The following is a 12,238-nucleotide window of genomic DNA, read 5'->3' on the forward strand; positions in this document are numbered from 1 at the left end:
CCAGTTAGCTACTCAACTCGGTGAACCGGTCCGGCAGGTGGGGGTGGGAGGCAAGGGGCCCACAGCCTTGAGGGAGGGGTTCGGAGAGAGGCGGAGACGAGGTTGGTAGGGCTGGACCTGATGCGGCCCGCGCCACTCTCCCCAGAGTTTCTCTGCCCCTTCAAGAGACGGGCTCACTTCTTGTAGTCTTCGAGCCCAGGGCCAGGGGACCCTCTTACTTTGCCCCTCCCAACCCCGGGGGGCGCGAGATCCTCCCACTCCTCCCAGCCAGATCTTCCGAGGGTCCCAGCGCGCGCGGGACTCCCTTTGCGTCTTTATTATCCGGAGAAGCTCTGCGCCCTTTTTGCTCCCTCCGAAGTGCGCACCATGGCTCTCCCCCCAGCTCTCGCGCTCGGGCTGCTGCTCGCCGCCGCGGCCGTGGCGGTGAGCTCGGCTCAGGAAGGTGAGCGGGCGGAACGGGTAAGGGGCGGACAGAGATGCTGAGGGCGCCGTCGGGGCTGGCCCGAGAGGCCACAGAGGGTGAACGGGATGGACGACGGCGCCGGACAGCCACCACTTAGTGACCTGGACAGAGAAGGTGGAGGCGGGAGATGGTCGGCCGGAGCCCAGTGTAGCGGTGGCAGTCATGGTCCACCGGGGGAGGGAGCTGCTTTTGTATTCGACTCCTGCTCCACGTTTCACCTCGGAGACGGCACTAAGGGAAGATTTGAAGTGAGGCCCAGAGAAGGGACCAGACTCCCCCGAGGATGACTTAGGAGTGGCCCAATGATAAGGACCCGGGTTAAGGAAGTCTAGGTGAACGCGACCTAGGGAGGGATCCTGGGGGTGTAGTTCTTTGGCGGGACGGAGGTGGGGTCGGGTTGTCCTCTTCACTTGGCAGCCCTTCGAGTTCTTCCCCCTCCCCTCTTTCTTCTTACCCTTTCCCTCTTCCTTTTCACACAATGGCGCCCCTCTCCCTCTTCCGGGCCCTTGCTACTTCTGTTGGTGGGGGAAGATCCCTTGGGGAAGCTGAGGAGAGCGGGAAGTGGCCTGTGGCCCTGGTTGGACCAGGGCCCCGCCCCACGATGAGGTTACCTACCTGTGTGGGGGCCCGGATGAGGGCCGGGGAGTGGCTCAACAGGTGCCTGTACTGAAGCGCTCCTCGCCCTGCTATACACTTGCACCCTCCAGGCATCCGTTCTGCTCTCCCTGCTTTTTACACCTGTACTCTCCAGGCTTCCGCTCTCTTCTTACTGTACATCTGCTCCCTCCAGGAACTGGAAACGTTACACATTCCTAGGAAGGAATGCTTTCTAATCTTGACCCATCTTTTGTTTTCCATTGGAGACCAAAAGACCTTAAATTAGTTTCCTGTTATTGGAAAGACAAAAAAAAAATGATGATATCATTTCAGTGTAGTTGGATGCTGCATCCATTTTCCTCGAGGACAGTTGCCAGCTAGCTCTAACTTTAAATAAAGTGGCTGCAATAATTGGCGTTCTAGTTGCAAATTGATTAAGATAATTTCCTGGTATTCCTTAATGGGAGAACATTCCCTCTGTTGATTTTTCTCCCGTTTGATTTGTATGTATTTTGTTTGTAAATAGTTGTTAGCATATTGTTTTCCTCCACCCCTACTCCTTGAGAGCAGGTTGGGTTTTTATTTTTATTTTTTTTTAAACCCTTAATCTCGGTGTATTGTCTCATAGGTGGAAGAGTGGTAAGGGTGGGCAATGGGGGTCAAGTGACTTGCCCAGGGTCACACAACTGGGAAGTGGCTGAGGCCGGCTTTGAACCTAGGACCTCCTGTCTCTAGGCCTGACTCTCACTCCACTGAGCTACCCAGCTGCCCCATATTTTTATTTTTTTTTTTTTAAACCCTTACCTTCCCTCTTAGAGTCAATACTGTGTATTGGATCCAAGGCAGAAGACTAGTAAAGGCTAGGCAATGGGGGGTTAAGTGACTTGCCCAGGGTCACACAACTAGGAAGTGTCTGAGGCCAGATTTGAACCTAGGACCTCTGGTCTCTAGTCCTGACTTTCAATTCACTGTGCCACCCAGCTGCTCCCTGGGTTTTAATTTTTATTCTATTATGTTTATTTGCCTTTCTTTATATCACCAGTGCTTATCACAATCCCTGACAGGGAGTAGGTGCATCATAAATGTTTGTTGGCTGAAACTAACCAGGACAGAAAGGCAATTTCGTCAGAGAAACCAATGTGCCCTTTAATGAATTAAAGAATTTTTTATTAGAGGGGTGGATTCTGAAGGGAAGGAAGGAAGAAATTACTTGAGTCCTATATATTTTTTTAAAATCCTTAACTTCTGTGTATTGGCTCCTAGGTGGAAGAGTGATAAGGGTGGACAATGGGGGTCAAGTGACTTGTCCAGGGTCACACGGCTGGGAAGTGTCTGAAGCCAGATTTGAACCTAGAACCTCCCGTTTCTAGGCCTGGCTCTCAATCCACTGAGCTACCCAGCTGCCTGGTCCTATATGTTTTTGTAAACATCGGTTGTGTTTGAGAGGATGAAAAATTTGAGCATAAAATTTGAAATGGGAATCAATAATTTTGAAACCAATTTTTCTTGTCTTTTAAAGCTGTGATGTAACTCACTTAACTGGAGCACTGGAATTATCTTCGACTGATGGAAGTATTATTATTGTTGCTGCACCAATAGGAAGGTATCAGATTTATAAATGTTTCTTTTCCTGTCCTAGGTTGTTACTGTGAAACAAACAAGCTAACAAACTGTACAGAAATACCACCTAATGGTTGCCAGTGTCATGCTTTTGGTTCATCACATTTAATCACCTGTTCAAAAAGTGAGTTTAGTCTTAATTTTCTGGCATTGACTTTATTTTGGTATACTAATTTGGTTTTTTAATTGTGGTAGAGATAATTTTTAAATAATGATCAAATAAGTGTCAAAATACTTGCTCAGAAATGTTGCTTGTCTTATTTATGCTGGGATACTTCAACTCAGTTGTCTGTGTTTTTTTTTTAAATCATCTAATTATCTATATTTAAAGGTAATTTAGCTTTTTCTAGAAGTGAAATTTTACCTGTAAAGCTGTGCATATCATTTTCAAGAGGATCAAAGGAGAGTAAAAATAAAAACACTCTTCAATATAAACAGTATGACCCATATAAGAACTTTTTTTTTCATTTCTGACACATAGGGAATTTAGACCCAAGAAAGACTTTCCCCCTCATTAAATATGAGGAAGCAGAGTCAGTGACCTGCATATCATATATATAATAAATGGAGAACTATATCTTCTGATTCCTACTTCACTGATTTCTCCTTTGTTTCATGCTATCTCTCGGGAATTTATCCTTTCTTGGAAGTTCGGTCTTTATTAACTCCTGAGCAGTATAGGCTCTTGATGAGTATTGTTTATGAACAAAAGGTACTCAGGATGATTTTGAATTCTTTTTGAGAAACCCACATTTATTTCTGAGTTTGACTTTAAGCTTTTTTCCCTCCCAAAGTCACTTCAAAATGTTTGGTAATGAAGGCAGAAATGATTCGTAAAAAGATGATAGGGCGGAGACTTAAACCAGAAGGAGCTATTCAAGATAATGATGGAATATATGATCCTGATTGTGATGGACAAGGTCACTTCAAACCTCGGCAATGTAATGGAACTGCTCTTTGCTGGTGTGTGAATACAGCTGGAGTACGAAGAACAGATAAAGAAACTGAAATAGTCTGTAATGAGCTAGTAAAAACATAGTAAGTTTGTTTGCCTTTATTTAATATTTTATTTCTACTTCTCAGATGAACTCATCTGTGAATTACAATAGCAATGTTTTGTAACCTAAAACTTTGATGGTCAATATGATAGTTAATCTAGTATTTTATCCTATATTGGTTCATTTTTGATTTGATTAAAGTAAGAGGAAATTTATTCTCTTTTAATAATATTACTACTATATTTGGAGCTGGGGAAATTTTAGTGGTTGATTCACTGAGAACTGAAAGTGTGAAAATTATAAGGAAGTAATTCATTAAAAAAATTTTTTTTATTACAGCTGGATCATCATTGAACTAAAACATAAAGCAAGAGAAAAACCTTTCAATACAACTATCTTAGAAAAGTAAGTCTTATATGTCTTATTGACACATATTTAAGTATTTGGTGAATGTTTTTTCATTCATTCACTCAAATACTTGATTATTTGTAAAATTAGGCCCTCGAAGATCCATTCTAGCAATGACATTCTGTTCACCAACTGGGATTGTTGTTTAAAAACCTTGACCTTCATGTTGTTTTACAGGAGACAAATATTTTTTATAATAGATTGTTTATGATGCTTGTAAAACTTAATAAAGGGTTTATTTAGCAAGTATTTGGATCTGGGAGAACTATAACTATCTGGTTTCATCAACAAAAATTATGCTTCTTGTAACTTTGTATCATAAAATAGCTGGTTTATAACAAGATTTTTCGTTCTCACAGTACCCTCAAAGAGGAATTTCATCGTCGCTATCAACTGAACAAGAAATACTTCCAAAATGTTTTGGTAATGTATTCTCTTCCTATTATAAACTATCTCTGAAAGAAATTGTTAGTTTTACCAAATATGTGGCAATATACCTGGGTCCAGTGGACTGGATCCAGTACTGGACCTGGAAATAAGACATAGGTTTAAATTTTTCCTCTTGTTACTTGTCTCTAAGTGTTTGACAATTCTGAAAAAACTTATTCACTAAGTTAGAACTCTGTATTCTTTTTGATTTCCATATATTCTTTATCTCTACATGTATTATGATTATCTCCTTGGATTTTAAAGAAAATAATAAATATTCAAGAAAGAAAGGTCAGACAGTTTGACTTGATTAGACAGAAATATGGTCATGAATTAATGACAAGGATAACTACTGAGACAAATTTTGAGATACTGCTGTTCTTGCTCATCTTTCACATAGAAATATTCCTCAATTATCACTTCCATCTTCTCTTCTCTATAATACCCTGCTTTCTCTCCAGGAAACCTAGCAGTGAAACTTTTCACTCCCAACATAGTTTATTTTCTTTGTGAGTACTAAGTAATCACTATATTCTTATTAGGTGTGTATTCTAATTTAGGGGGTTTTTTTTAATCCTGTAGCTTCCATGCCATGAGTCAAAACAATCCATTCCAGGCAGTTATTGAAAAATGCTTGAATGTAGCACATATCTGAGGCAGGATTTGAGCCCAAGTCTTTATGATTCCAAACTCAGTCCTCTACTGTAAAATAGTTGTGAAAAATAATTTTACTTCTTTCTTTGCCATCAAGTAGGAGACTGAATTTGGATTACATTTCATTTTAGCAATTTTATATGCCTCAAGTAGGATAATTACTGGTCCAAATAAGCATTTTCTATCCATAATAATTCTTGACGTGGTAACAAACACTATTTTTCTCTCATGACAGAAGTTAGTATTATTAATTTTAGTTGTCTTTTATATTTTCAGAGCAATATGCAGCATTTAGCCCTCAGAGTCATATGTGGCATATTCAAAGATATCACAAAAATTCTGAATATCCAATAGTTAATTATTCAATAACAACCTTAGTAGAGAAGAGCAACTGTACAAACAAATTAAAAGTCACAGAATTCAATAACAGAAATGCCATGATGACCACTATTATTTTGGTTATAAATTATATTTACTTGATTCTTGCTGTTTTTTTCCAGTATGAGAATGATTTTATCACTATTCACCTGAAGCAAAATAGTAGCCAGAAAAGCTCAGGCGATGTGGACATTGCTGATGTGGCTTATTATTTTGAGAAAGATGTAAGTATGACTGGTCATATCATTCTGAATATTTTTGAAATATCAATCTCTTGTTCAAGAACCAATATTCAGAGAGGGAAGGAGAGGGGATTAATTAATATTCTGTCTATTTAGCATTAAAGGGCTTTTAGCAATCTTTCTAGGTTCTATTTACAGTCTTCAGAATCATTTCTTTGATTCAATCATTTTTGGGGGGTTGGTTTTGTTGTTGTCATTTTATTGTTCCTTCCCACACCAAAGTCACAGGTGCTTAAAGTAGGACATGTTCCCTTTATGCATTTGCAAAGGGAATCTGCTAGTGCCATTCTACTATCTGGAATACTATCTTCCTTATCCTATTTTATCTTTGAAATAACTATTTCAGACTTCATTAACTCTTACAACCCTTCCCTGAAAAATCTTAGTCAACATCATTCAAAAAGTAAGCATAAACACAATTTACCATTTTGAACTTGATCATGTTATATAGTTACAGATATATATTTCATATTTCCAATTAGACCTGGGAATTTTTTAAAGATATGGGGACATATTTCTGTTTTCTTTTATCTCTCCTCTTAACTCTCATGGCCCATAGGACAGGGAGTGGAACATATGGGAGGCATGTAAGAAATTTTACTCCTTGTTTAATTTGATGATAAAACACCAATGGTGACCCAAGAGGTCAATCATGTTCGACAGTGGTTCTCACTAAACTTTTTGATTTTTGTTTTTCTCCTTTCCAATATAGATAAAAGGTGAAAATCTCTTTTATTCCACTGAGATAAATCTTGATATAAATGGCGAAAAGCTTGATCTGGATCCTGCTCAAACTTTAATATATTATGTTGATGAAAAGGCACCTGAATTTTCAATGCAAGGACTAACAGCTGGTGTTATTGCTGTCATTGTAGTTGTAGTTCTGGCACTTGTTGCTGGAATTGTTGTGCTGGTAAGTGTAGTACAGATAAAATGACAGTGTACTGAGTATTATTTCAGAGGCTTCTTTGTGAGAAAATTATTTTCATGCTCCAGTGATGTAATTGTAGTAACAATACTCAATCTGACTATAAATCTTTACAATTAATTAATCCCATATAAAAACTTTTCCTGGTTTCACTATGAGATAATCATTTTCTGTAAGGGGAGTAATTTTGTGCTATATGTTGCAGGCAAGGAAGAGGGCTAAAACTGCACTCTGTATTTATTTTGTTTTGCCACCAAGCTACAAATACAAATACCTGCCAACTTCACTAACTCTTTTTTCACTTCAAATATTTTAACCCATGAAACAGAAATACAAGAACCAGACAAACCTAAACTCCCAAATCATCCACCACTGCTAAGTAAGGAAGTATCAGAAAAAGTCTAAGCTATTACATAATGATGGTAATAATATCTTATGTATAGCAGTCATATTTACATATAATTTAAGCATTAAAATAACCCTATGGGGTTGGTGCTATTTCCCCCATTTTAGAGTTGAAGAGACTGAGGGTAAGAGAGATTGAGAGGGTAAAAGAATTGATGCAGCTATTAAGTATCTTTAATTAGAATTTAACCACAGATCCAGCACTTAATCTATTTCTTCCAAGAAAAGAGAAAAAGGGGTTATGTAAGTAAAACTAGAAGCAAATTCTCTCTCCAATCTAAATCATACTCATACATACAAAAATACACATTTAACTCTAAAGAAGCTGGGCATTAGTTTTTACAGAGTAAAAATTTTAGCTTTATTACATTTTACCATTTTCTACAACAAAATTATTTTTATATTCTTTGTGAGTTTATAATAATAGATTTTGGCCTTTACTTTAAACATGACTATCCCCAGGTTTTACAGTTTCATTTTTAAAAGTTAGACCACTACTGTTATTGCTTCTGCTTTTCTTTACTCTCAGTACTTACCGTTTTCTTAATTTTTTTAGTTTGATACTTATGCTATTTAAAAAATTAGATTAAATTTGAAATTGTTCAGTTATGAACTTTAATCAGCTTCCTGTGCTAATGTGTAACTATTTTTGTTCAACTAAATAGAAAACAATTTTCTAAAAGTATCTACTATCATTTATTTAGATTGTGTCCAGGAAGAAAAGGAGGACAAAATATGAGAAAGCTGAAGTAAGTTGATCATTAATAAGTTCATTTTAAAGTAATGGTAGTAGTAGTAATAATAATAATGATAATAGCATTTATAGAGCACTTTAAGGTTAATAAAACTCTACATATTTTATCCTCAACAACCTTATTTACAGATGAGGAAACTGAAGCAGAAATGGATTAAATCACTTGCTAAACATTTAATAGTCATACAGTCAGTAAAAAATGTCTGAGGTAGGAATTGAACTGAGGTCTTCCTAACTCAAAGTCTAGAGTTCTATCCTAGTGGAAAAAAACTCTAAATATGAAGTCACGGGACCTGAATTCTCTGGGTCTGTTTCTTAATTCTGTAAGATGAGGGCATTGGATTACTTGGTCTGTAAATTATAAATCTAAGATCTAGCTCTACATCTATGATCCTATGAACTTGTAGAATAATTTGTTAAATGACTTTTCTTAGTAAATTAAGAGAATGCTGCAGAGATAAAATAGATTCTAACTATATTATAGCCTCACTAGAATACTCTTCTAGAGTTTTGTGCCTAATAAGAGAATAATGAGATTGTTGTCTAAATCCCTTTATATAAAACCTGAAAAGAATACTTTTTATTGAATTCAGTTCTGCAGCAAATATTATAGCAATTATACTGGAATATCTTTAGAGTAGAGGTCCATATTATTGCTTGTATAAAAAGATATCCTTTCTTGATGTTACTCCCTAGTTGACCCCTTTCTTATAGCAAAAAAGTATATGGTCAAGCCAGCACATTGCCTATATCTAAAAACATACTTCTTCATATAGAGCTAAATGGTCATTGCCTTAATAGGAGTTCTGGTATCTTTCAATATTGTTTTCCTTTGCATTTTTATGGTTTAGGATTCAGATATTTGTTTTGTTCTTTAGTCTTTATTTCATATAATCCTTCCCAGTCTTCTCTGAATCCTTTCTAATAATTTCTTATAGCACAATATTGTATTACATTTATTTGCCCCAGTTCAACCATTCATTTTCCAATCGATCAATGTGTGTCCATTTTGTCTTTTCTCTAGATACTGTTTCCCCTTAATGAGTGTTCCTTTAGTGAGATCTGATAAATAAACCAAATGCAACTGATGTGAAATATTTATAGTGTTAGGCTAGTGGGGAAATATTTGGAAAAGATAGACCTAATTTATATTATGATTATTCTCTTTATTATTATATGGTGTACTGTTAATTATAAATGAACAAAATTGTTTGAAAATGTTTTTCAACTTTTGGGGATTGATTATATAGATATTTGGTTCCTTGGTCAACAGTATACTGGGATCATCTATTTAAAACTGGAAGGAATCTTAGAGGCCATATAATTCAAATCTTTTGTGTTACCATTAAAAAAACTGAAATTAAATGGCTTGGCTTACCACCTAATTTCACAGTTGTCAGTTGTTAGAGTTGGGAATTGAACCCCATGCCTCCTGAATCTTCCTGACTGTTATAGACAGATGTGTAAAGCATTCTTTTTCCACTAAATAGTATTAGACTGTTAATATCATTGGAAGATCATGAGATCATAGATTTAGACCTAGATCATGTTTTAGAAGATTTTCAAAGTACTCATGATAACCCAATGATTGCTTCAAATATTATTGCCCCATTTCACAGATTCAAAAAAAAACCCCAAGGTCCAGAGAAGTAATGTGATTTGCCTATTTTCATAGGGATAAGTAAATGATAGGGCTAGAATTTGAATTAAGCCTAGTATTCTTTCTACTATACCACATTTTTTCCCTATTAATTTTGAAAAGTGAGCCTCAGTTTTCTCATCTGTAAATTGAGAAGGTTCATTTAGAAAAAGTTAATTCAAATTTTTAAAAATTGTACAAATTCTACAAGTCTCTAATAATTTATCAAAAAATCCTCCAAGCATCAGTTATAATGCTACCTTTTATATCATGGAAGATAGAAGTTACTGCTCCATTTTCTGCACAGCTTCATATTCCTATACTTCCTTGTCTTTCGTAGATACTTCAATAAATTTTAATATAAAATTATTATAAATGAGAGGAGCTTTGATGACATAAATTTTGTTCACTTTTTTCCTCTCTTCCTTACAGATAAAAGAGATGGGTGAAATGCACAGAGAACTCTCATAACTATCAAAATATGAAGACAAGAAGAGAAAAAATAGAAATTTTGATACTATACATGTGGACATAGAAGAAAAAAAGCAGTACTAGATTAATATCTTGTTAGGAACCGCTATAAGCTAGGTTTTAAAATAGGAGAATGAGTAAAATTGGTAAGAAGCAGGATTTACTTAGTACTCAAGTTTATGAGTAACTTGAAAATTTTGGCAATTCCTATCTCAAAAGGTTGGACCACAACAAATTATTCAAATACACATTTTCTTAGACAAAAACTAGACTATTGGTTTAAGCAAGTGCTTATATGACATAAAAATTCAGGCTTTAGATGTATTCCACGATACTGTGTGAATCTCACATTTTTACTTGTAAATGAAAGTTAGCTTTCTGTAATGTTTTTTGTTTGTCTTGTACATATTTTTTGTCTTGAATTTCCTTAAACTTTTTTATGAACTATGAAATAAACAAGTTGTTCAAAATATAATTTCCCATTTTTTAATTTACCATTGTTAAGAAAACAGCTCCTAATTTCCACAAAGTTCTAACTATAAGCTAAATTGATATTTTTCAATCTGAATGTCAGATATGAAAAGTATGTTTGATGAAAAAATTGGAGTCTTTATTCTGCATAACATCTTAAGGTTCTGTTTTTAATTTTAAAAAAAGTAACACAAAAAAACAACAACCTTCTGTCTTATATCAATTCTAAGTCAGAAGAGCAAGGCAACTGAGGTTAAATGACTTGCCCGGGACCACACAGCTGGGAAATGTCTGAGGCCAGATTTGAACCTAGGACTTCCCGTCTCTAGGCCTGGCTCTCCATCCACTGAGCCACCCAGCTGCCCCCATAATAATTACATTTTAAGAAATAGGAAAGGGGTGAGGGGAGGTACAGCTCATTTAACTCCCATTGCCCTTACCATTCTTCTGCCTTGGAGCCAATACACAGTATTGCTTCTAAGATGGAAGCTAAGGGTTTTTAAAAAATGGGAATGGGAAGTGAACCTTGGGGAAAGAATTTCTTAGATTGGAAACCAGATTAATAAGTTTATATGACTGATTTATTGCACTAAAGTTTCTTCAGACTTTGTTTTTAAATAGTTCCTACAAAAATATACCTGACTCCCAAATTACCCAGAGTAGATTATCCTGATTCTTGACCTCCTTAAATATCTTTTTTGTTCTAAGAAAGACTTTTTAAAGTTAATATATTTCAGTAGTTTCCATTAGGAATGTAGAATATGGAAAAGTGAAGGTAAATAAATCATTTACATTCAATTTCATTTAAAGTGGGTACAGTGGAAAAAGCCATATTGATATTAGCTCTGGAGTGAAGGGTGTTGGGTTTAAACCTGCTTCTTGACAATTCTGTGGCCTTGGGCAAATCACTTTTATCTTTGGGCTTTGCTATTCTTTGTGTAGTGAGTGGCACAATGTAAGTGCTTACTAAGTGTTTATTGATTCCTTTGTAAAGTGGGTCTTTTATACCAGAGGACTTCTAATGTCCATTTTTGCTTTAAATCTATGACTAATATTTAGAAAAAGAGTTTGAACAGCTTGAACACTGAATATAGTCATTAGATTTAATAGATGGCAGTGAGTTTAATTCCAAATATTATCTGGTTAGCCACAGGGAGATTTGGGGATTGGAGGGTTCATGTTTTTAATCTGTCAACTAGAAAATCAGAGACAGTGAAGGAAATGATTCTGGGAACAACCCAGAGCAATTAAAATTGGAACTTCTTCTATTTTTAATATAGGCCCTGTGAGTAACAATATACCAAATAGATTATCACACCTCCAAATTAAGGATGAAAGCCACCAACCTTATAATAATAATGGAATAATAATGGAATGTAGGAAAAATGGAACCAATATGCAGTATTGATTCTAAAACAGAAGGTAAGGGTTTAAAAAAATAAAATTAAATAAAAAGTGTATTAGAGATCTAAAAAAAAATTAATGGAATTTCAGTGTATTCATTACTTTATCCCTTGAGGATAAATAAACAACTTTTGTTAATAACACATTTATACATCTCTTAAAGTTTCCAGAATACCCAATTTCCAAATAGTTGAGGTAGGTGATAAGAACATCATTTCAATTGACAGAACTGAGAACCTGGTTCTTTTGACTCCAAATTGAGGACTTCAGCCATTCTATTCTATATTGTCTTTAAAAAATTTTTTTGACTACTGGTTTGAGAATATTATTCAGAATTGGCTATTCCTTAGACAACCATCCATAAATAAGATTTCAGC

At 35.8% G+C, this 12,238-nt stretch overlaps 1 protein-coding gene across 1 annotated transcript; it reads left to right on the forward strand.

The window, feature by feature from the left end:
- The first annotated feature begins 120 nt into the window (after positions 1–120).
- Positions 121–10,461, forward strand: EPCAM (epithelial cell adhesion molecule). The gene is made up of 9 exons (XM_044660655.1): positions 121–442; positions 2,700–2,804; positions 3,475–3,718; positions 4,018–4,083; positions 4,446–4,509; positions 5,670–5,771; positions 6,502–6,702; positions 7,827–7,871; positions 9,948–10,461. The coding sequence occupies exons 1-9, from the start codon at positions 367–369 to the stop codon at positions 9,984–9,986; spliced, it is 942 nt and encodes a 313-aa protein (XP_044516590.1). The 5' UTR covers positions 121–366; the 3' UTR covers positions 9,987–10,461.
- Positions 10,462–12,238: the final 1,777 nt, after the last annotated feature.

Source organism: Gracilinanus agilis, chromosome 2, assembly GCF_016433145.1.
Source record: "Gracilinanus agilis isolate LMUSP501 chromosome 2, AgileGrace, whole genome shotgun sequence".
Taxonomy (NCBI): domain Eukaryota; kingdom Metazoa; phylum Chordata; class Mammalia; order Didelphimorphia; family Didelphidae; genus Gracilinanus; species Gracilinanus agilis.

What these genes read in the sequence shown, in the direction of transcription:
- EPCAM (XM_044660655.1), top strand. Translation starts at nt 367, where the DNA reads ATGGCTCTCCCCCCAGCTCTCGCGCTCGGGCTGCTGCTCGCCGCCGCG. An exon ending in GGTGAGCTCGGCTCAGGAAG is followed by an intron (nt 443 to 2,699) that starts GTGAGCGGGCGG and finishes TTCCTGTCCTAG; the next exon opens with GTTGTTACTGTGAAACAAAC. An exon ending in AATGAGCTAGTAAAAACATA is followed by an intron (nt 3,719 to 4,017) that starts GTAAGTTTGTTT and finishes TTTTTATTACAG; the next exon opens with CTGGATCATCATTGAACTAA.